The sequence below is a fragment of the Vombatus ursinus genome, unplaced genomic scaffold (genome assembly GCF_900497805.2).
Source record: "Vombatus ursinus unplaced genomic scaffold, bare-nosed wombat genome assembly UNPS02014781.1, whole genome shotgun sequence".
Lineage (NCBI taxonomy): Eukaryota > Metazoa > Chordata > Mammalia > Diprotodontia > Vombatidae > Vombatus > Vombatus ursinus.
The window spans coordinates 21,237,859-21,261,846 of record NW_020954559.1 but is presented as its reverse complement, the minus strand read 5'-3'; the positions used below and the strand labels follow the sequence as shown (position 1 = coordinate 21,261,846).

General features: G+C 35.6%; 1 protein-coding gene across 1 annotated transcript in view; it reads left to right on the top strand.

Annotated features, from left to right (window-relative positions):
- LOC114046115 (28S ribosomal protein S9, mitochondrial-like) overlaps nucleotides 1-23,988 on the top strand; it is an 87,134-nt gene that overhangs the window by 30,804 nt on the left and 32,342 nt on the right. The window contains exons 3-4 of the mRNA XM_027866370.1: nucleotides 15,756-15,818; nucleotides 15,908-15,938. Of these exons, the coding sequence (XP_027722171.1) occupies nucleotides 15,756-15,818; nucleotides 15,908-15,938 (94 nt within the window). The remainder of the gene's footprint in view (nucleotides 1-15,755; nucleotides 15,819-15,907; nucleotides 15,939-23,988) is intronic.

The window sequence follows — 23,988 nt, the reverse complement described above, 5'->3', positions numbered from 1 at the left end:
TAGTAAGATTCCTACATTTAAATTGATTCCCAGTTATTACCTATGTGATCTTGTGCAAATTATCTTTCTAGGCCTCATCTGTAAAATCAGGAAATTGGACTTAATTGCCTCTTTTTTTCTGTTCTGTCTATAATGCTGAGCCTGTGATTTTTTTCTACTAATCCTACTTTTGCCCTCTACACTCTGTCTATTGCCCAGATCACTTAAGATTTTGATTTTTTTATATATTATTTGTATTCTATCTATACCCATATACTACCACTAAAAGAATGTCGATATTATGGGGGCAACTAGGTGGTGCAGTGGATAGAGCTCCGGCCTTGGAATCAGGAGGATCTTAGTTCAAATCTGGCCTCAGACACTTGACACTAACCCTGATCGCCTCACCAAAAAGGGAAAAAAAAAGTGTTGATTTTAAAAAGAAGTGTTTTTGTTTCAGGAAGCAGACTGGGATAGTTGAAAACACAGCATTATTTCCCAAGTGAAATTCCATCTACTCTCTTCTGTTCTATTCTGGACCTAGTTTACTATCCACATGCAGTATCTGTTTACATGCTCAAGACATATTGATCTGGTCTGCTGAAGAATATCATTTGTGGTTGCCTGCTTGTTCTCTTATTATATTTTCATTTCTATTCTGTATGTATGTAGATTATTCCCCATGATTTTGAAGAGATGAGTTGCCCTGTTGATGTCATCTGTGATTTTTTTTCCCTTCCATCAGTGTCTTTCCCTCTTTCAGACATCTTGAAGATCAATCTCTCAATGCACTTCTTTCACCTCTAGGCCAGATTTTCTCTCTGTAGTCAGCCTGCTCCAGCTGCTCTTGCTATCATCCTCAGCTTAGAGTCATTTCTTTCTCTTCACATGGCACATGAGGACCTAAAGATGTCAAAAAATCCACAAGTGGTGATTCTGCTGGTATCACATGAGGAAAAGGTCCATTTCAGAAAGGTGAAAGAAAGCTTTCTTTTTTGTTTGCATGTTGTCCTTTTTGCAGTTCATCTTTGATTTATCTTAGCATGATCTAGTCTAATTTGTCCTCACACTCACTGCACACTTGTTTTTCCCTCACTTCTCATTGTTTTATCGGGTGATACTATGTATAATTTTTCACCATCTTCTCATAAAGGTTGCTGATAATGAGAGCACCAACTCCTACAGCATTTCCTAATCACCCATCTCACAGGGGCAGGAGAGAATAGGAGTATGACTCCTCATCCCCTAAACCTCAATGGGGGCCGATTGAGGCAGACACATAGATTCCCCCCAAGCCTTGATGGGAGCAGATCAAGGCAGGTACATGCTTTACCCAAATCCCCAAAATGGGTTCCCCCAAAGCACTGAAGGGGCATCAAGGCAAGCACAAATGCATCTCCCTCATGTGCATTCCTATTCCCCCACTCACTGACCAGCGCCCACTCTCTTTCTAGGGAAACAGAAAAGGCACATCGCCAGCAATAGCCTCACAGCTTTACGTCACTTCATCCCTGTATCTAACTGTGCGAGCGTAGTGGAGACGTTTTGAACCATAACCATGAGAACTCATATCTGACACCTGGGGATTAGAGATTGTCATGCTATGGATCCTGGGAAACTAAACTCTGAGAAAGCATGACAAAAATCCACCTTACCTTACTCACACTGCAGCCTCTCTGTGGTGTTCATTTCTGGTTTTTAGAGCGCGCTTCACCCTGCCCCTCTCAGTCACTTGGAAGTTCCGTCCCCTTCCAGCTCTGCTTCCGGCTTCCTCTTGGCTTCAGAATTGCTGACTTATCCTGGAAGGTCCCTTAAGACCCAGGGCCTCCTCCCCGCACAGTCTTCCACTCCTGTGGCCCACTAACCGTGGAATATCCCTCTACGGAGTCTTCCCTCCTTCTGCCATTCTTGAATTCCTCCTGGCATTCCCCTTCCTGTGCCTGACTTCTGGACTTCAAACCTTCATCCTCAAACCATCCCCTCTCCCTGCCCCACCACCCCCTGCCATTTTTCAACAAGCTTTTGCGTGTTTCTTCCCACTTTAGAATGACAGTTCTTCGAGGACAAGGATTGTCTTTCTTTGGGCTAGCATTTGTGTTCCCAGCCCTTAGCATGGAACCTGGCACATAATAAGCAATTTATTAAATGTTTTTTTTCCCCTTTCTGTTGCTCATGATTGTCTTCCAGATAATTGAACTTGCTAAAAGTTAGCCATCCCCACAAATAATGTTATTGTACTATTGTAGGTTGTTATGGGCAAACTTCTGTGGCAGCAGGCATGATCTAAGGTTGCTTAACTAAATAATGTGACATCCAGTAGAAAGCATGACTAATAAAAATATGGAAAATGAAGAATTTTGAAAGCCCATCATTTAAAAAAAAAACTATCAGGAAGGATTACTTGTGATTAACTATACCTTTCAAAAACATTTTTAGAGAATCCACAGAATTCCTACTTTGCTTTTGATTTAGTATGAACAGAAGGATGGTCATTAGTTTCTATGTATAGTCGTTGAATAAACAGTTTGTAAAGAAGCATATCTCCTTATACCAGTAATTATTTTTAAACCAAGCTACTATGGTATCATTAGGAATACAGAGTATTAACTTACAAATGTTTTAGGATCATATTACCCAGGAGCATAGATTTAGAATTGGAAGGGAACTCAGAGCATCTAATGTAGTTCACCTCTTCATTTTACAGATGAGGAAACCAAGTCCTAGGGAGGTTAAGGGACTTTCTTTACTTTTCTTGGTCACACAGGTAGTAAGGGTTAATTAACAAGTATCTGTTAAGCTTCGATTATTTGCCAATTACAAACACAAAAATGAAATTCTGTGTCCTCAAGGAGTTTATTCTGTGTGTGTGTGTGTGTGTGTGTGTGTGTGTGTGTGTGAACACAGCAACATGTACTTATAAGCAGATACAAAATAAATACAAGGTAATGGGGGTGGGGAGCACCTTCATGTAGCAGGTGACAGTTGAGCTTGAGTTTTGAAAGAAACCAAGGATTCTAAGTGGCAAGTGAAGGAGGGCGTATGTTCCAGGTATGGAGTATAACCAATGCAGAGGTGTATAAATTGGAGATTTGTGTGTGTTGAATAGCAAGAAGGATAATCTGGCTAGACCTCAGAATGCTGGTAGAATTTGAACCCAAGTCTTCTGAGAAGATTTAAGAGAACAAACAATAGCATACTATAGGGTCTTACATCTACCAGTTATTTTAATTAATTTCCCACTTACAATCAGATGCTGAAAATATTTTAAAGACCAACTAATATTTGCTATGCATAATTAAATTTCTTTTGTAAAAATACTACAAAAGCAATTTAGCACAACTGGTAGCAGAATTATCAGACTTTGCACTTTGAACAGTAATAATCCCTTCAATATGCCTATGTACCTTCATGTCATTGTAGGAAATCAGTTTATTCAAAGTATTTTGGAAGTAGACTTTAATGTGTCATTACTTGTCTTTGTATATTAAACACATAGATTTTGAATTTTTAAACTACTACAGTTTGAGATAATAGTTAAAGACATTTCAGTCGTGTTGACTGTTTTGAATATAGAATTTACTAATGCTTATATTTGGGAATTAAAGTTAAGCAGTACATTACTTTTGAATTTCAGGGAAAAAGCTAGCAAATTGATATATAACTGCAGAAGTCTACCAATTACTTTTTAATTGGTATTATAGACCTTGCTCTGAAACCAGAATGTTTTATTCTCCTAAGTGTGAATATGCTGTATGAAGTTTCTCTAATTGATTTGCTGTGCCCATTCCATTTGATGTATCATTTTTCACAATATTTCATAATTTGTGCTCATTTCTAATGAACAGAGTCGTTAGGACAGGCATGTCTAAGTACAACTGACAGCTAACATTAGGTGCCAGATGCAGTTTATAAAGCTATGTAGAACTGCAGAGAACAGTTTAAATAAATTAGCACCTGTACATTAGTCTCACTTGCTGGTAATTTATAAGCGAATCAGTAGAGATGACATTTAGGTAAGTCATTGATCAAGTTAACAGCTGCATACCCACTGCCCAGCTGGGATACCTAATTAATAGAGATTGCAGTCTTGACCCAGTGCTTCTCCCCATTTGAGTCTAATCTTTTTTTAGTTCTCAATTTAAGCTTAAGGATGTAGTAAATACTTTGCCTTCCTTTCAGCAAACAGTCAAAATCATTGATATTCTAGTTTAATTCTGAAAATGTAGCTAATATTTTTATTAATCAAAGATTACCTTAAGCATTATGATCTACTTAGATTAACTTTTATTATTATTCACTTTATGTGTGTATAGTCATTTGTGGAACTTAATCTTTATTGCATAGTATTTTCAAAAAACTGGAAGAGTCATTTTCTGATCTTGTATTTAATATAAATATTGCACATTTAGTTTTGGAAAAGGCATTTTTAAATGATTAGCTAACCATTGAATTCGAATTAATTTGTACAATACTTTTCAGAAAGTGGCTTCGCTTATAATTTTGCCAAGTTACTCTGTAGACATTATTATGGTCATTGAATATCCATTGAATACATATGTGGTATCAGTATCCAAGAGAAATTAATTTCTTAGTTTTCTGGTTTTATGTGTTCTTAGATGTATTGTTTAAATAAGGAATTTATGCTAGTTAATATTTTACTTACATAGAAAATAAGTTTCTCCTCTCCCCAGAACGTTAAAGAAAATAGAGTGAGCGTATAGTTTCAGTCTGTTCCTTTAGAAGAAATTGTAGTTTCATTCAAAGGATCCATGTTCTAGATGTCATCCCATTAGAAATATATCTTATGAAAAAATATATATCTTATGAATATTTATTAGTACTTAACCTAAAATGTACTTTTATTTTACTTGACTCAAAGGAGAGTCCTATTTTAAAAGCATAAGAGGAAGTAATTTTTTAGTTTAAAAATTATTTCATCAGAATATTTTCTATTTTATAAACAGAAATTTTTGTAATATATACCATTCAGTTCTACCTAATTCTTGTTTCAGATTGTGTTCTTGGTTTAGTTTTTGGCTTTAAAAATTCCTTCAGGTTTCAATTTACTTGTTTAAGTACTTATGATGTAATTTAAGAAGTGCTTTCCATATGTTATCTACTTATGAAACGTTCTCCCAGTACAATGGTCTCTGTTTTGTCAATTAAGCTGTTCTGTTCCTATTCATTGTGTTCCTTCTTCTTTGAATCTTCCTGTTCCATAGTTGATAGTTTTATTCATTTTCTTTCCAGTTAATTATAGCATCTAGTGGAGGGGAAGGGAAATAAGTTTACTAGTAGTTTGCAGAACTAATGCTAAAGAGAAGATGCTCAGCAAGGGTCATAAGGTCATAGATCTAGAGCTGGAAGAAACTTTAGACACCATCTAATTCACACTTGGATTTTAGGGATGAGGAAACTGAAGGCCAGAAAAGTTAATAACTTGTTCAAGGTTATGCATTAAATGGCAATGACTTGAACCCATCTTTTCTGACTCCATATCCAGAGCTCTAGGATTTGGGAACTTATGCCAAGAACAGCATCCTTTAGGGGAGGAATTCTTTTTTTTTTTTTTTTTTTTGCTAGGCAATGGGGTTAAGTGACTTGCCCAGGGTCACACAGCTCGTATTATTATTATGTGTCTGAGGCTGGATTTGAACTCAGGTCGTCCTGACTCCAAGGCTGGTGCTGTATCCACTGCGCCCCCTAGCTGCCCCTTAGGGGAGGAATTCTTAACCTTTCTTGTGTCATACACCCCTTTGGTAGTCTGGATCCCTTCTCATAGATATTAGGTGGATAAGAGAGAATACATAGAATTACAAAGGAAACCAGTTATTGAAGTAATTTTAATTTTTTTTAAGTTCACATAACTGAGGTTAAGCACTCCTGCTCTGTGAAAGTTAGTTGAGACTTAATAAAAGCAGTTGCTGGGAATTAGGTTACTTTAGGAAGAGGGGAACCCATCATCAGTGTTTAGCTTCTATCTGATACAAGGCCCTTTTCTTGATTCCACTGAAATTTGTCTGAAATGATCACTTGTCATTAGGGGCTTACATTTTAGTTTGATAAAACAACACAGATTAAGAAATTGGTAGAATGTAAGTTCCTTGAGGTTAGGGACTGTTTTTTATCTTTGTGTTCCCTTTGCCTATCACAGTACTTGGCACATGGTAGGTACTTAATAAATTCTTGTCAAATTGCTTACAAAATAAAAAAGTAACAATGCAAAATGTGTTCTGGTCAAAGCTATCCTTAAAAACCAATGTTTTGTCTATCAGTATTGGGTAATACTTGATTAACAAAACAGTATTAACATTTGTACTTAGAGGGAATTGAAATGACATAAAATAATATAAAAATAAGACTACTTCTGTTTTGGTTGCTTGTGTTTTTTTAATTTTTTTTTTCTTTTTCATTGCTATTTTTTCTTTTTCATTACTTTAATTTTGAAAAATCCCTACTTCTTTACCCAGATTGCAGTCTTATAAACACAAAATAAAAAAGAAAGGGAGAAAAAGTAACCAACACATCAACTGAATCTGCTGGAATATTTAGTGCTCCACACCAGTATGCTTCCACTTCTATAAAAAAAAAGAGAAATACTGCTTTCTCCATGATACTATCCCTCTTCCCTCTAACCAGGAGTGATCTCTCTCCTCTACTTACATAGTTTGTCTGAACCTCTCACAGTGGTTAGGAGGTACTGTTAACTCCTTCTATAAATCAGTTGCAACCATATCCATGACTTAGTAGATAAATTCTAGGGAGTTGATTGAAGCACTTAAAAATTCAGTGACTTGCATAGAGTCACACAGGTAGTAAATATCAGAGTAAGAATTTGAACTCACCTTTTCTTGAATTCAAGTCTAACACTTTACTACGCTGCATCCTTGTACTTATGTTTATACTGTTCCATAATAGATTGTAAGCTTCTTGAAGTGACTTTTTTTTTTTTTTTTTTACAAATTTTCTTTTTTGTTATTCTGAATTTGGAAAGATCAAACAAATAACTACATTGGTACTCTTTAGGAGGAATTATAACCACCATCTCTGATCTCTTTTTCCTCTTACCCTTAATGAATGGTCTCTCTTTTAACACCACATATTGTTCACATCATCTATTCCTTAGAGATTTAGAATTGCTAGAGTTCCTGGATGGAATTGCCTATCCCATGGAATGTGTAAAGGCTAGGAAGGTAGGTTAGATCCTATATGCATTTTTTTATTTGTTTCTCAGATTTTTCAAACTTGAGAGGAGAAATGCTCATGTAGCTATTACATTTTAAAACATTGCACCCTGTTCGTAGCATTTTTAGGGTAATTCTCAACAATACACAAATTTAGCCTCTGAAGCTAGGGTGGAAAACATTTCAAATTCACTACAACTTCCTATGGTAGCGGTAGGCCCTGTTAGAATGACGTAATGTACTCAGCTAAGAATCAGTTTCTTTGACCTTTCACAGAGTAGCAGAGTCACAGTACTGCCAGGATAGGGCCAATGCTAAGAAAAACAAATAATTACCAGCCTTACCACAAAAGCTTTCCTTTCAGAGACTGCCTTCTATACTCTTACCTCTTCTTCCCATTCTTTGTGGATTTTATGCGCACGTACACACACGTGCGCATACACACACACACACACATACTCGCTCTCTCTCACATACACATGCATGCACACACACATTTGTTGTTTAAACATAATAGTTTTCTTTCCCTTTTCCCCTCTGTTGGAATTATAATTTCATTTAAAAAATTATTCACTTCTGTGCAGCACCTTAACGTTAGTGACATTCCACTATGATAAGTCTTCAATTATTGTTGGCTAGGGAACTGTTCCTTATTACAGAATATTTGTGTTTCACACTAGTGCTCAGTGTATTTATTACTCTGCATGCTTGCAAGGAAGAGGAGCGTACTTTGATGCTTTCAATAACACAGCAACTTAAAATACAATTTGATTTTGTCCTCTAATACTTAAGGAATTAATTTTGAAGAGTGTATGAAATAAAGTGAGATAGAAAATAGAAATTTTAAAGTGTAGATAACAACACTATTATCTGCATTTGAAACAGTATTGGTCTGTGAAACCAGAGTTGGCAAGTACTGGATTGGAGAGTAGCCAGATTCCATAAGAACAAAGGAAGTAAGAAAAGGATGGAGATAGTCATTTGGATTTAAAATGACAGAAATATAATAGACTAGTAGGCCATAGCTTTAGAAAGGAAAAAAATATGATCAAGTTCAAAAAATCCACATGGAGATTATCGATAGAGAAGTTGGGTGAGCGGATAGTAGTTTCTTTAGTAGATCACATGAGTTAGAGATTTTTAAGGAGAGAGCTGTTAACTCCAATCTCTGTAATAATTTTTAGACATGTATATAGCTAGCCTGCAGAGGTCCTGAAAGGGTTCATGACACAAAAATGGTTAAGAACTCTTGACTTAGTGCCTTTTTAAAAATTGTTGTCAAATCATGTCCGACTCTTCATGAACCCATTTGGAGTTCTCTTGGTAAAGATATTATAGTGGTATGCCATTTCCTTCTCCAGTGGATTGAGGCAAACAGAGTTTAAGTGACTTGCCCAGGATCATACAGTTAGTGAGTGTCTGAAGTAGGATTTGAGCCAAGGTCTTTTCTGACTCCAGCCCCTGTGCTCTATCCTCTGTGCCACCTAGCTGCCTCTATTGTTGACATTACAGTATGACAGAAAGCATTGTGGTATAATAGCAAACACTGGAGTTAACGAGAAGATAAGGGTTTATTAAGTTCCAGTTGTATTATGTAATGTTAAGATTATAAACAGAAGAGGACTGGTTCAGAGGATTTGTGTTCATATTCCACTTGTGATGCTTACTGCCTGTGTGATTTTTGACAAGTCACTTAACCTTTCTGGGCCTCAGTTTTCTCATTTGTGAAGGTAAATGAGTGAGCTAGATGACCTTTGAGGACCCTTCTACCTCTAGAACTATCATCCTGTCATCTTAAGGCAATTGATCTCTTTGGGCCGTAAGCTGAAGGAGTTGCACCAGATGATTTTTAAGCCCCCTTCTAGTTTTAAATGCTGTGAGCCTGTTACATAAATTTCTTGACCCTCAGTTTCCTTATTTGTAAAATGGTGATAATAATCCTATAATGGTATTAAGTAGTCTTACCTTGTATAATGTTGAGGGCTGTGCTTTGGAAATTGTTAAACCCTATGTAAAAGTAAACTTATTATTCAGTATTCTTAAAAGATTTATTATTATTATTATTATTATTCTTGTTATATTAATGCAAAATAAACTCTATACTTTTAATTTACTTATTTTATGCTTTCATATTTTTCCTGCTATCTTCTACCTTTATTCACCTGATATTAGAAAAAGAGTAGGAATTGTTACCATTGTGCAGCATATATACTTTATACTGTGCTCCAAAACATACCTGTTTAATGTTTTACAGGATGTTCCATTTATGACTTTATGAATTTTTATTATAATTATTCCTCACTTCTCAAATGGTGTGTTCACCTTTTTGGGTTCAAATGGTTGCTATTCTATAGGTACAAAAAGAAACCAAATTACCATTTCAAAAAATCAAAGTAATCTTTTGTTTGCTTGAGAATTTTTATAGAATGCCAGTAGAAGATTAATGAAAGTAATGTTAAGATCTTGTTGGTCACACTCTATGCCTATTAAGTAGTTTAAAGCACTGTCAAGAATACTTATTCTTTGTAAACATTTCAGGTGGCAAGTATTTTTAAAAATTGTTTTAAGTGTTACTTTATTTGCTATTTTCTTTGTTGTCCTGTTCCCATACTTCACACACCCCTTCCTCATGTGTTATTATTCTTGCTCAATTTGTAATTACTGCCATTAATGAACCTTTATATTAGATATGCTTTATGTTGCAGCACTTTTATACCTTTTTTTGTTGTTGGTTTGAATTTAATAGAATCACAGAAATGTGGATTGTAAAGGGACCTCAAAGGCCAATTTGACCAACTTTTTTTTTTATTAATTTATTTTAATTTATCAACAATCACTTCTATAAGCTTTCGAGTTTTTAATTTTTCTCCCCCTCCCTCCCCAAGATGTCATGCAATCTAATATAGGCTATACATATACATTCCTATATTTTCACATTAGTGATGTTGTAAGTAAGAATTATAAGGAGGAACCATGAGAAAGAGGAAACAAAACACAACAGAAGAAAAAAATAGAAAATTATGTGCTTTGATCTGCATTCAAACTCCATAGTTCTTTCTTTGGTGTGGATAGCATTTTCCATCATGAGGCTTTTAGAAATATCTTAGATCCTTGTATTGCTGAGAGGGGTTAAGTCTATCAAAGTCAGTCATCACTCAATGTGGCTGTTACTGTGTACAACATTCTTCTGGTTCTACTTACTTCACTCAGCATCAGTCCAGGTTTATTTGAAGTCTGCCTGTTCATCATTTCTTATAACACAGTAGTATTCCTACATTCATATATCACATTCACAATTTTGTGTGTCTTTCTCTCCATCCTTTTCCCCCCTGTTTATGCTTTTCTTTCTCCTTTTTCCTCCTCACTAATGTTTTGCTTTTGACCACCACCTCCCTCACGTCCCACCTCCCTTCTATTAGCACCCCCTCCCTTTTCTTTCCCCTTTTCCCTCCTACTACCTATAGGGCATGTTAGATTTCTATGCCTAACTGATTATGTTGTTCCCTTCTTGAGCCAAATCTGATGAGAGTGAGGTTCAAACAATGCTCATCTCCCTCCCTTCTTTCCTTCCTTTCCCTCTGCTATAATAGATTTTTGTGCCTTTTCCTGTGATGTAATTTACCCTTGTCTGCCTCCTCCTTTCCTTTTCTCTCAGTACATTTTCTTAGATCAGATTAATTCACTTACTTGGATCCATTTAACCCACTTGATTAGATTTTTTCATCATTACATCCAAGTCAATTTATAGTCTCCCCCTTTATGTATACCCCTTTAACATGGTATAATAACAATACAGTTCTCAAGAGTTAGAAGTGTCATCTTCCCTTGTAGAGATGTAAACAGTTTGCCCTTATTAACAACATATTGTATCTTTCTGTCCCATTTACCTTTTTATGTCTCTCTTGAGTCTTGGATCTGAAGATCAAATTTTCTGTTGAGCTCTGGTCTTTTTATTAGGAAGGTATAAAAGTCCCCTATTTCATTGAATATCACTCTCCTCCCCTGAAAGATCATGCTCATTTTCGCTAGGTCCAACCTTTTTTTTTTTAACAAGAATCCTCTCTATAATATCCCCAACAAGTGGGCATCCAGCCTTTGCAAATTACACTGCATCTTTAGCAATGGGAGTCTGGAAGAGAACACAGGCACACTGATTGTTACATTTCAGGTCCTGAGTATGACAATGAAAGCATTTGGACTGGTGGACTATGATAGTCACATCCTGCCCCCACCTACAACACTACTAACCTAGGAGGAGAATAAATAAGCCCATTTCCCTCTCCACAATGAGAAGGACTGTGTCTTCTATAAGTAGGGATTCAAAAATGCTCTCCAGGACATCTTCCTTATAGGTGGGATGGAGTAACTCTTTTACGCAAGTTGACATGTAGTGGTAAGAGCAATTAGAAAACTTGAGTTCAAGTTCTGCATTCTCTGTGACCATAGGCTAGCTACTCAAACTCTTTAGATTCCCAGTTTCTCATCTGCAAATTGAGAGTATTGGACTGGATAATTTCTATGGGCCCTTCTAGCTGTATCTCATTTAAGAATATATGGACTTCTTTTCCCATTAATTGGAGTTTCAGAAAGCACAGACAACTTTATTTCTATTTTCCTCGTCCCATACTTCAAGCAGAAGTTAGTTAAAAGAGCTTGAGCACATCCCATTGAACTTTTACAGTAGATGCTCAATTTGAACTCTAGTAGTTAATTTCCTAATCACATATATATCTTGACCAGATAGAATTTTATCATTCAGCCTAAAAAATGCCAGCTTCTAAAATGAATTTTCCCCTAGAGGTTAGCTAGTTTCAATATAATTTGAAGATAATTCTTTAATTTGTTCAATGATCAGCTTAATCAGATAATGATGTATTATACATATCTATATGAAAATGATCCTACAGTCCATTTGTTAATTCAACATTTTAAAGTAAATATTTTTTTAAAAAATTTCTGCAGTGATGATGAGTTTAGAGGGGTTGGGGAAAGCTTCCTGTAAATGGTGGGATTTTTAGCTGGGACTTAAAAGAAGCCAGGGAGGTCAGTAGTCTTTTCAGAGGAGGGAATGTATTCCCGCCATGGAGACAGCCAGAGAAAATGCCTAGATTCAGAAGATAAAGTGTTTTGTTTGTAGAATAGCAAGGAGGCCATTGTCACTGTATCAAAGAATATGTGTCAGGAAATAAGGTGTAAGAAGGATGAAAAGGTAGAAGGGGGCTCGGTTATGAAGGGCTTTGAATGCCAAACAGAGGATTTAGCATTTGCTCCTAGAGGCAAATGGAAGCCACTGGAGCTTATTGAGTAGAATAATGACTTGATCAGACCTGCATTTTAGGAAAATCACTTTAGAAGCTAAATAGAGGAGGAACTGGAGTGAGGAGAGACTTTAGGCAGGCAGACCCTCCAGCAGGCTATTGCAATAATGCTGTAGTGAGGTGATAAGGGCCTGCACTAGAGTAATGGCAGTGTCAGAAGAGAGAAGGGGACATTCAAGAGGTGTTGTAAAAGTGAAATTGATAGGCCTTGGCAACAGCATGGATATGGGGGGTGAGAGATAATGAGGAATCTAAGATGGTTCCTAGATTGTGAGCCTGAAAAACTGGGAGGATGGTGTTGCCCTCTATTGTGATATGGAAGATAGGGGGTGGGGAGGGTTTGGGGGGAAGATAAGTTCCATTTTGCACATATTGGGTTTAAGATATCTACTGGACATCAAATTTGAAATGTCTGAAAGGCAGTTGATGATTTGAGATTGGATGTCAGCAGAGAGTTTGGGGCAGGATAAGTAGATTTGAAAACCATTAGCATAGAGTTGGTAATTAAATACCAAATGAAAGAGTATAGAGGAAGAAGAGAAGAAGGCCGAGAATGAAACCCTGAGGGACACCTACAGTTAGAGAGTATGATCTGAAAAAGGATTTAGTAAAGGAGACAGAATGAGTGATGCGATAGGTAAGAGGAGAACCAGGAGAGAGTGGTGTTCCAAAAACCTGGAAGGAAGAGAGTATGAAGGAGGAGTGAGTGATCAATAGTGTAAGGCAATAGCGATGTCAAGGAGAATGAGGACTGAGAAAAACCCATTGGATTTGGCAATTAAGAGATTGGTAGTAACTTTGAAGAAAACAGTTCCAGTAGAATAAGTTCAGAAGAGGGATTGTAAGGGGTTAAGGAGAAAGTGAGAGGAGAGAGTATAGAGGTACCATTTTAAACATCATTTTCCAGAATTTTACCTACAAAGGTCAGGAGAGATATAGGATTATAGTGGAAATAGAAGAATCAAGTGAGAGTTTTTCAGATAGGGGAGCCATAGAAAAGTTTGTAGGTAGTGAGAAATGAGCCAGTAGAGAAGGAAAGATTGAAAATAAGTGGACAAGTAGGGATAACCTAGGGGGCAGTCTGTTGGAAGAGATAGGATGGAATGGGACCACCTAAACAAGTAGAAGGGTTAGCCTTGGTAAGGAGTAAGGTCAAATTCATCATGAGAGAAAGGGTTGTGAATGAGGTGGTAGTATCAGAAGACATCTGAGTGATAGGAAATGAGGAAGAGGGGGAAAGAGGGAGTTCACAGCGAATGGGCTCTTTTTTTTGTTCTTTTGTTTTTTTGGTTGTTTTTTTTTTTTCTTCTGTAAAACATGAGGCAAAATTCTCAGGTGAGAATGGGTGAAATGGTGCCTTGGAAGGTTTGAGGAGAGATGAAGTTTGGAAGAAACCAAAACTATCAATAGTCACATGAAAAATGTTCTAAATCACTTTTCTTTCTTTCTTTCTTTTTTTGGGGGGGGAGGGGCTAGGCAACGGGATTTAGTGTATTGCCCAGGGTCACACATCTAGTAAGTGTCAAGTGTCTGAGACCAGATTTGAACTCAGGTCCTCTTGACTTCAGGGCCAGTGTTCTATCCACTGCGCCACTGAGCTGCTCTCTCTAAATCACTTTTGATTAGAGAAATGCAAATTAAAATCAAATCTCAGATAACACCTCACACCTATCATATTAGCTAACATGGTAAAAAAAAGAAAATGACATGCTGGAGGGGATGTGGAAAAACAGATACACTAATGCACTGTTGGTGGAGTTGTGATCAGGGAAGGTCCTTTGTTCTTTGCCCAAGACTTTGTAATCCTTCACAATTACTTTCTAGATTCCTTATGGCCTCTGTAAATCACTAGCAGTGGGTCATAGTTAACAGATTAACAAGTCTTGGTATCTTCTGTTTCATATCCTAGATACTGTGTTAACCTCTTTTTGATATCATTTGCATTAAGAATTACATCCATTCTACTAGAATCAGTCAGAGTATATCAGCTACTACTGCTTACCTTTTCATCCAGTAAGGGTCAGAGGATTTCTCACATAAGTAACATTAATTCAGTAAATATTAAGTGCAGAGCACTGGCTTAAGTCCTGTAGGCATTATGTTAGGTAATAAGTAATAATTCCACGTGTAGGTACTGCTTCAACAAAATAACTTTCTCAAAACCACCTTGATATATAGATAATGTTAATATGATTTTCCACCCTTGATAAACAAGAAAATTAAAGTTCAGAAATGCTAAGAGACTTGCCTGTGGTCACACAAGTAGTGATAAGGGTAGAGCTGGAATTTAGGCTCAGTTCTTTTGACTCAAATTCTTAAACTACACCATGCTTCATCTCCAGAAGGCAGAATATAGGGGGAAAAAATCTATTTTTTTGGTTACTGGTATTAGAATATATTTTGTGGTACCAGTTGTTTTTTTTTTTTTTAATGACATGATATTACTTGAAAAGATTATATCCCCAGTATTTCTAGTTTCCTATGTTCACATTAAAATCACAGGTTCAGAGTGTCAGGTTCTGTCTGGGATAAGTGTTTTTTTTTTTCTTCTACCACTGTCCTTAAAATGAAGGTCATATTTCAGTGCTTCGTTATGCCATGGAAATGACCCTGGGTTCTTGATTTCAAGTGTCATTGGAGTTTGGGCCTACTGAGGGATTGCGTCTATTCTTTGAAGACTCATCTAGGGCCAGCTAGGTGGCACAGTGGATAGAGCGCCAGCCTTGGAGGCAGGAGGACCTGAGTTCAAATTTGGCCTCAGACCAAACACTTGACACTTACTAGCTGTGTGACCCTGAGCAAGTCACTTAACCCCAACTGCCTAAAAAAAAAAAAAAAAAGGAAAGAAGACTCGTCTAGCTAATTTCAGAGAAACTTATTGTCAGAAGGTTATAACATTTTTTTTTCTACTTATAGGAGCCTATTGAAATCCATGGGTTTCTGTGGCTATCTGGAGAACTTTTAATCATGGAGGCATTGTATTATATGTTGGTAGAGAGAATACCCACTCAGATGAAATCACAGACTTAACAACTTATTACTCTAGATGGAAATTGTCTCTCCTTCCTGTAATCTTTTAATACCACATTGGAACTCTCCTAGCACCCATCATATTCTAGATTATGTTATATATTATTTTCATATCTATTTAAAATCTTTCTAGATTTTAAGCTTATCAGCTGAATTCCTTTTTGTACATTGTATATAGTAGGCATTTAAATGCTTTTTAAAAATTGAATCAAATTGACAATTTAAATGCTTTGTTTATTTTTAGAGAGCTATTGCCTATCTCTTCCCAAGTGGCTTATTTGAAAAAAGGGCCAGGCCAATTATGAAGGTATATTAATTTTATTTACTATTTAAAAATGTTTTCATTCTGCGTTTTCTTATGTGTAGTGATTAATGTACCTTTTACTTGTTTTACAGCATCCTGATGACATTTTCCCAAAGCGTAGAGGTAAGTAAGCTCAGGACCATTTCCTTTTTATATCATTTCTTTGAGGCAAAGTGTTATATTGTAAAGTGGGTAAAATTTCCAAAATAATTTTTACAGGTGTAAAACCAATCCCTTTGTTTAAAACAGAAACAGTATAACTAAAACTGAAAAAATAAGAGTTTAAAGAGCTATAATTTTCCAAAGAAAACCTTCAAAAACACCTTCAACAATTAAAAATTTAGTCTTAATTTGCTTCTATAAGGAATAGGATGAGGGACTAGACCTGTAATTTCATAATAATTTCACTGGGAACTTCCAAATGAAGGAACTTCTCTGCCAGACCAAGTCCAGGGCTTCTCTGCAAATAGAACTCTGTGCCTTAGAAAATTGTCTGTCGCACTGAGAAGGGTAAATGATTTGCCTTGGGTCACACAGCAATTATTTATGAGATATGAGATTAGAACTCAGGTCTTTCTGGCTTCAAGGCCACTCTTCACTCTAGTCATGCTTTCTCTCTGGTTTTCTCCTGTATTTATTTTTACTAATCTTGTTAAAATTAAGTGAAAATGTAAAAATTCACTTTAAAAATTTAACATTTCACAAAAGGAAATTATTAAAACAAAATTAGAAAGCCAGATATAAATAGTTTAATAACATGTACTGGATTTGGTGAGTTTTGTGTTGTTGGGGGTTTTTTTTGTTTGTTTTTGTTTTTTGTGGTGCTATGATTTCATGGGTGCAAATGAATTCTACCAATGTAGAGAAATAACTGCTCTGCAACTAATTGTCTTAGAGAATTACATAGATAGGCTAACATAGGTTACCAGATAGTAGAGAATTCTGTGTCAGAGGCCAGACTTGAACCCAAATTGTTTTGACTCTGGCTTTCTCTTTATCCACTATACCACACTGCCACTCATCAAATTTAAAAAAAAAATGTTTAATTGTGTTAAAGGTCTATGTTTTTAGTAATTTTTCATCTACTTGTTCAGGAACACTTTCTTTTATTAAGCAATCTGGTCTAAACTGAGCCTGACTAGAGAGATTAGATAGATAGCTTTATGAGACTGACTGACTGACTGACTGTGTGTGTTGTGTGTGCGCACACACACACGTATGTACATGTAAATATGTCAGATATACTCATATTTTATGTTTAATTACACATACATAATTCTTTTTCCCCCCTATACTTGCAGAACTTAGCAATGTCATTATTCAGGGGTATGGATGGTTCCCTTACCTCTAATCTGACTCCATAGCATTTATAAAGCCCTTTTTGTAATGAGTCTCCTCTTGTCTTCTTCTCTTAAAAGCAGTGATTACTATCTTTGATTTGTTCACTTTTCATAAAAATGCAATATATAACATCTTTCTCTTTTTAAAATTAAAATTGGTTTTTTTTTACGAAATTTTTAATGAAATTCTGCTATACTCATGAATAGCTCTGAAATTAAATTAATTAAACAATTAATTAAACAAGTAAACTAGGATCAGGAAACATTATTGTGAAGGAAGTTGTATGACCCCAAAGCACTTTAGAAACATATAGACATCTTAGGGCAAATGAAGAGGTACAAAATGTTAGTTTGTTGTAGGAGAGTTGTACATGTAAACTATCCATCTCTTAATACCAATGCGTCATTATCTTGGCAAGTAAGGGGAGAAAGTGGCTGGAGAAAAGCAAAATAGCAAACCTCAAAATCAGTATTTCACAGAATCAGATAATTTTGAAGTGGTAGGGACCTCAGCAGCCATCTAGTCCAACCCCCAAATGAAAGGAATCCTTATTTTAACATCCCCCTCAAGTATTTACATCCAGGATCTGTTTGAAGACTTTCTACCATGCCTTGAATCAATCTATTCCTCTTATGGATATCTCACACTCAAACTTAACATGTCCAAAATAACTCATATTTACCCAGAACTAGTCCCTCTCTCAAACTTCCCTATTTGTGTTGATGGTACTGCTATTCTAGTCTCTTACCTCTCACCTCTTGAGTAATCTGTTACAATGGCCTTCTAACTGGCCTCCTTGCCCCAAGCATTTCCCTACTTCAATAGATCCTTGACACAGCTACCAAAATGATTTTCCTTAAGCACAGCTTGGACCATGTGAGACCCCTACTCAAAAACTCCATTGGCTTCCTATTGCTTCTATAATAAAATTTCTAGCCTGCTGATGAGCTTTTAAAGTCTTTCACAACCTGATCCTAACCTATCTTTCTAGCCTCATTATGTATAAGTTCTAATTTTCACTGTTCTTATATGCAGCACTCCATCTTCTATTTCTTTACCTTTGCACTGACCATTACTCATGGTGGGAATTTTCTCTCCTGACCTCTATATCAAAGAAACCCTGTTTTCTTTAAGAATATAGCTCCAGCCTTCAAGATGAAGCCTTTCTTGATCCTGTAAATTGCTAGTACCTTTCCACTCTAACTACCCTTTATTTATTCTCCATGAAACTATATACTTATTGTCTCTCCCCCTACCCCAGTTAGAATGTTAGGTCCTTGAAGGCAGAGGCTATTTTTTGCCTTTCTTTGTATCTTCAATGCTGCTTTGTGTCTTCAGTATTTTTAATACGATGCCAAGGGTATGTGGTAAACGTAATAAATTCTTTTTCAATCATTTGTCATAAGCTTTATACTAATTTGAGCTAAGTTCAGAAATGAAAAATAAGTCCCTGAAATCAAGGAATTTGTAATCTGATAGGGCCAATATGATGCCAGTATGGCAAAAGGTTAAATTTTAGAGGGGCAAAGGAAAGGTCAGGACAGTATGTTAAAAAAAAAATTAAGGAGGGGAGAGATCTTAAAAACAACTTTGTAAAAATCTAATAATCCTGGTTGTACTTCAAATAGCAGTTCAGGAGTTAAATCCAAAGCCTTTCTCAACACTCATTTACTCTGGAATATAATTGATCTCCATTAGCAAGAAAGGGAGTTTTAATTAAATGCTTACTATATGCCAGGCACTGTGCTAAGTATGCTGGGGATTCAAGCAAAGAAAACAGACCCCTGCCCTCAGAGACCTCACATTCTAATGGAGACAGGCTGCACCGAAAAAGGAACTGGAAATAGAATAGGGGCGATGTGCTCCCAGAGGCATGGTGGGAAGATGACAAGTGACTTGGAAGCCTGGTTCTAGGCAAGGTAAAACAGAGGCTCATCTCTCAGGTCCTGGTGACATATGGGCCAAGTTCAGGTTTCCAGTCTAGAATGTACATAGGCTTGTTTGGAGATGGCCAGGAAATCTTTCTTTTTGTGGAGAAAACAATGATTATCTTTTCTCTGGGAATTAGAAATTCAGTGTGTTCTCATTTTGTACAGGATAAAGGGACAGAACTCTTAGAAAATTTGGGATTGATATAAATTTATTTTCAAAAGTGTATCTTTAATAAACTATGTAAATGTTAGCTATTTATACCAGAAATTTATTTATACTAATAATTTCAACTTTCTCTAATTTGATTCCAAGTAATATTACATGTGAAAAATAATGTGTTGTAGAAGTGGATAATTCTGTACCTGGTTAATCTTAAAAAAAAACAAACTATGTGTTACAACTTTTCAAGTCTGTCAAAGGATGCTATGTAATTGGGGATTTGTAATTATAAAGAAAACGCTGACTACTAATCCAGGTATAAATAATTAACAAAGTTTTAAAAGTTTTGCTAATAGGTTATAGCATTACATAGAATATTTGAAATAAAGATTAAATGACGATTTAGTTTTCCAACTTAGTAAATGTTATACTCTTTTCATAAGACTTTATTAGTGTCTTGAATTTAGTAGTTAGTATATTTAATAAGGATGTCCTTTGCTATATTCTTGCATCATATTTTAACACTTGTATAATTCTTAATTTCATTTCAAATAACATTTTAAAACTGTAGGTTTTTTTATTTTGTTTTTAAGTTTGTTATTTTGATTACTAAGTATATACTGATTTTGTTGCTGAATCTGGTTTGGTGGCTGATATAGAGATCCCTCCCTTAGGCTGACTGGTTTTAGTTCTAATTGGTTGATTAGTGCTAGGGAAGTGCCAAAAACTATACCTCTGCCTAATAAAATGTGTTAGGATGAAAAAGCTGTAGAAGTGCAGTGGATAGAGCTCCAGGGCATAGAGTCAGGAAGACTCATCTTCCTGAGTTCAAATCTGGCATTAGACACTTACTAACCAGGTGACCCTGGCAAGTCACTAAACCCTGTTTGCTCTGTTTCCTCCTCTGTAAAATGAACTGGAGAAGGAAATGACAAATCACTCCAATATCTTTGCCAAGAAAACCCCAAATGAGATTATGAAGAGTTGTACATGACTGAAACAACTCACTCAAGAAAGTAACCTAGTCAAATGTAGTCAAGAAGGAAAACGATTGGGTAGTGTGATATGTCCAGTATTCAGTACCATGTCAGATGTTCAAGCCATTTATAGAAGAAGCAGTGATTTAAAAAGAGCAGTACTGAGAGATATTGATTCCAAGAAGGTGTGGAAAAGGAGGAAGACATTAAAAGAAACAGGAATTTATGGCATTTGGATTTAGTTGGGACAGGAGTTACAAAAATAGGTTCAAAGCCAGTTCGAGAATTCATTGCAGTCTTTTTGAGAAGAAATCTCCAAGTTGGTCACGAGTCAAGGAATCATATTTTCAGGCCTTATTTTCTTATATGGCTTGGATTTTATCCCCCTGTACAACTTCTTTAATCCTTTTCTTTATATTTTGATTTTATTTTTATAGACACTGTTTGTCTCTTTGACTTTTCTAAATGTAATCACTGAATACGTGTCTTTAAGGTATCATGCTAGACTGATTTTAAAGATGTTTTATTGATACTTTGTTCTTTAACATTGTGGCTATTTCTGGATATTTCCCTCTCCACTGAGGGCTCCACCAAGCCCTCTCTTGTAACATGGAAAACAGTTAATTGAAGCTAAACAACACTATATCTGACATTGTCTGACATTCTGCTGAAAGTCAGGCAATAAATTTTATAAACTTTTCTCTGGGACCAAAAATGTTTTCCCATACTTCTCTGAATTTCTTATATTCATATTTTCTTATGCCCCAATCAAATCCCATTACACTCATATACCATAGTTTGTTTAGTCAGTCCCCAGACAATAGACACTTAATTTGTTTTATTTCTTTCTTTTTCTTTTTCTTTTTTTTTTGCAACCCAAAAAAGTATTCCTATGAATATTTTGGTGTATATAGAATCTTTCTTTCTGTCTGTGGCTTCATTTTATGCCTAATAATAGGATCATTTAAGAGGTAAAACCAATTTAGTGAGTTTTCTTGTTTAATTCTGAATTGTTTTACAGAACCTCTGCACCGTATCACAACTCTGCCAGCAGTATAGTATGTCTGTCTTCTCATAGTCCCTCCATCATTGATAGATTTTTTTTTATCTTTTGTCAGCTTGATGAGTGTGCCGTTATCATTTGCATTTAACTTACAGATTGGTTTAAGTTTTCATTTCTCTTTTTAATGACTTTAGACATTTTTAATGTGGTAATTAATAGTCTATGTTCTTTTGAAAACTTTATTCATAACCTTTGACCACTTGTATTAGGAAATGGTTCTTGGTTTTATATTTTTATGTCAGTTCCTATATAGTTTAGATATAAGAATTTTAGTAGAAGTATTTGATGTCAAGTTGTTGAGTTTTTTCTCCCACTCAAGAGTATTGACTGTTGGTACAAGTGCTTTCTAGTTTTATGTAGTCACAATTGTCTTTTATCCTTTGTGATCTTTCTCCCATGTTTGGTTAAAAATTATCTCCCTTCCATAGAATTTTTATTTGTGATATAAGCTTTAATATGTTGGCTACTTATCCATTTGGATCTTAGTGTAATAGGTTGGATAAGATACTAATCTAAACTGAATTTTTGCTAAGCTACTTTCCACATTAGATTTTAAAGCCCAGCATTTTAAGTCTTAAAAGTTTCACAACTTCTGCCCGGCTTTTCTCTACCTCTACCCGTGCAAAGGGGAAAACACTCTATGATTTTTTAGACTCTTTATACCCTTTGCTTCAATAACTTGCATTGGTTATTTAATACTCTACTAGAATCATGATTTTATCAATGCCAGTACTTCGCCAGTATAGATCACAATCTATCCATGCCTTTTAAGCCTGTGTGATTCTTTTCCATTTTTTTCCACAATCCCTTCATAGAAATTTTGAAGTCTTCTGTGGTTTTTTTTGTTTTTGTTTTGTTTTTTAAGGAAGGTAGTATGGTATAGTGGAAAGAGCCCTGGACTTTTAAGTCAAAAGACATGAATTTACTTTACCACTTCTGACACTAGTGTGAAAATTGGGCATATCACTTTAGTTCTCTAAACCTCAGTTTCTTGATCTATAAAATGGGCATGATAATACCTGTAATATTTATCTTGCAAGGTTGTTGAGAATTAAATGAGAATGTATTTTAAATGCCTTGTAAAACTCAGAAGTGCTATGTGAACTTTGTCTGATAATTACAACAACAATAACAATAATAAGCTTTTAAAAATATAGAATCGTGGCAGAGGAAATCAGAACCATGTGGAAACAGAAAGATTATACATGTTCTCCCAGTTAACTTGTCTGCTGCAGTAGAATGCTTTTATTTTACTCAGAAATAAAATGGGCATTTCAATATCCATAGTATTTCAGAAGAACAGTGTTGTACATAAAACTGAATTTCTTTAATTGTAGTTATAATAAATTGCTGTAGACCTTTGGGCAAGTTATTTAACCTCTATTTGCCTCATTTTCCTCACCTAGGGATGATAATAGCACCCATCTCCCAGGTTTGTTGTGAGAATGAAATGAGATAATATTTTTAAAGCACTTAACACAGTGCCTGGCACATAATAGGCACTTAATAAATGCTTGTTTCCCTTCTTTCCTTCCTTCTTTGTCTGTGATACCTTCTTTTTTCTTCTGTGCATTTTTTAAAAAATTAGATCCTATTTCAATGACCCTTTTTCTTCCATTTTTTGCTCTCCTTCCCTCTCACTCTCCCCTTTCCCCCACATTACCTTATCCCCTCTCTCCTTTCCACCCTTATCAATCCATTGGAAAAGAAAAAAGGATGATCAAAACCCTTGTAAAAACATTATATGTATAATCAAACAACAAATTCCCATACTGGCCACATTCCAGAATGTTCATCTTAGTCCATCACCTCCCTCGGTACGTTGGTAACATACTTCATCATTTCTCTGGAATCGTGATTAATTATTCATTGATCAGAATTCTTAAGTCTTGAGATTATGTTTATTGAACCTACACAAGGATTAACTTACATCCTAATACTTTTGCTTATCTACCTTTCTTTATTCCACTGTGTAGTTATCCTTAGGACATTGACTATAAAAAAATTATAGCAGGGTAGCAGCTTGTTCCAGGGCCATTTATATCTGAACCCCACTGAAAAAGATGAAAACAAGATATCGTGTTTGTGTGTTTGATATTTCATGGATACCAATGAAGTTTTGGGGCTTTATCAGTTATCCTTCACTCTTGCTCTATGTTCAGCTCGCTTCCTTTCTGGTTATAAGCATCAATAACTACTACCATATTTGCTATCTGCAGTTCTTACAACACAGCAAGAAGTGATGGAATTTGACTTAACTATCTACACAAGAAAAATGAAGTCAGTAAAGAATGCCTATTGTTGAGGCTGTAATATGAAATTAAATGGACAGCATAAAAGCTCATCAATATCCTTGAAATTTTTTTATGTCACTTCTCATGCAAGTCATTACTGGTAACAAACTTCATCTTTCTGTATCTCTCAAGTTTGTATCCATTGCCCTACAGTTGTTACCTACAACTCTGATTCTTCCTCTGAAAAAATATTCAGTTATTCCATACTCATTTGAACCTGTTATCAATGCAGATACTCCCACTGATGATTCAGATTACAACTCATTCATGCCTGCCCATCCTGTGTGATTCTTGTATTCGGTATGCTTTGATAAAAATCTAGAAGAAACTTTGTGCCATTCATACCAACAGTATCTATTCAACTCTCTAGGATTAGGTGATTTTTTTTTTCATCCTGAAATACACTG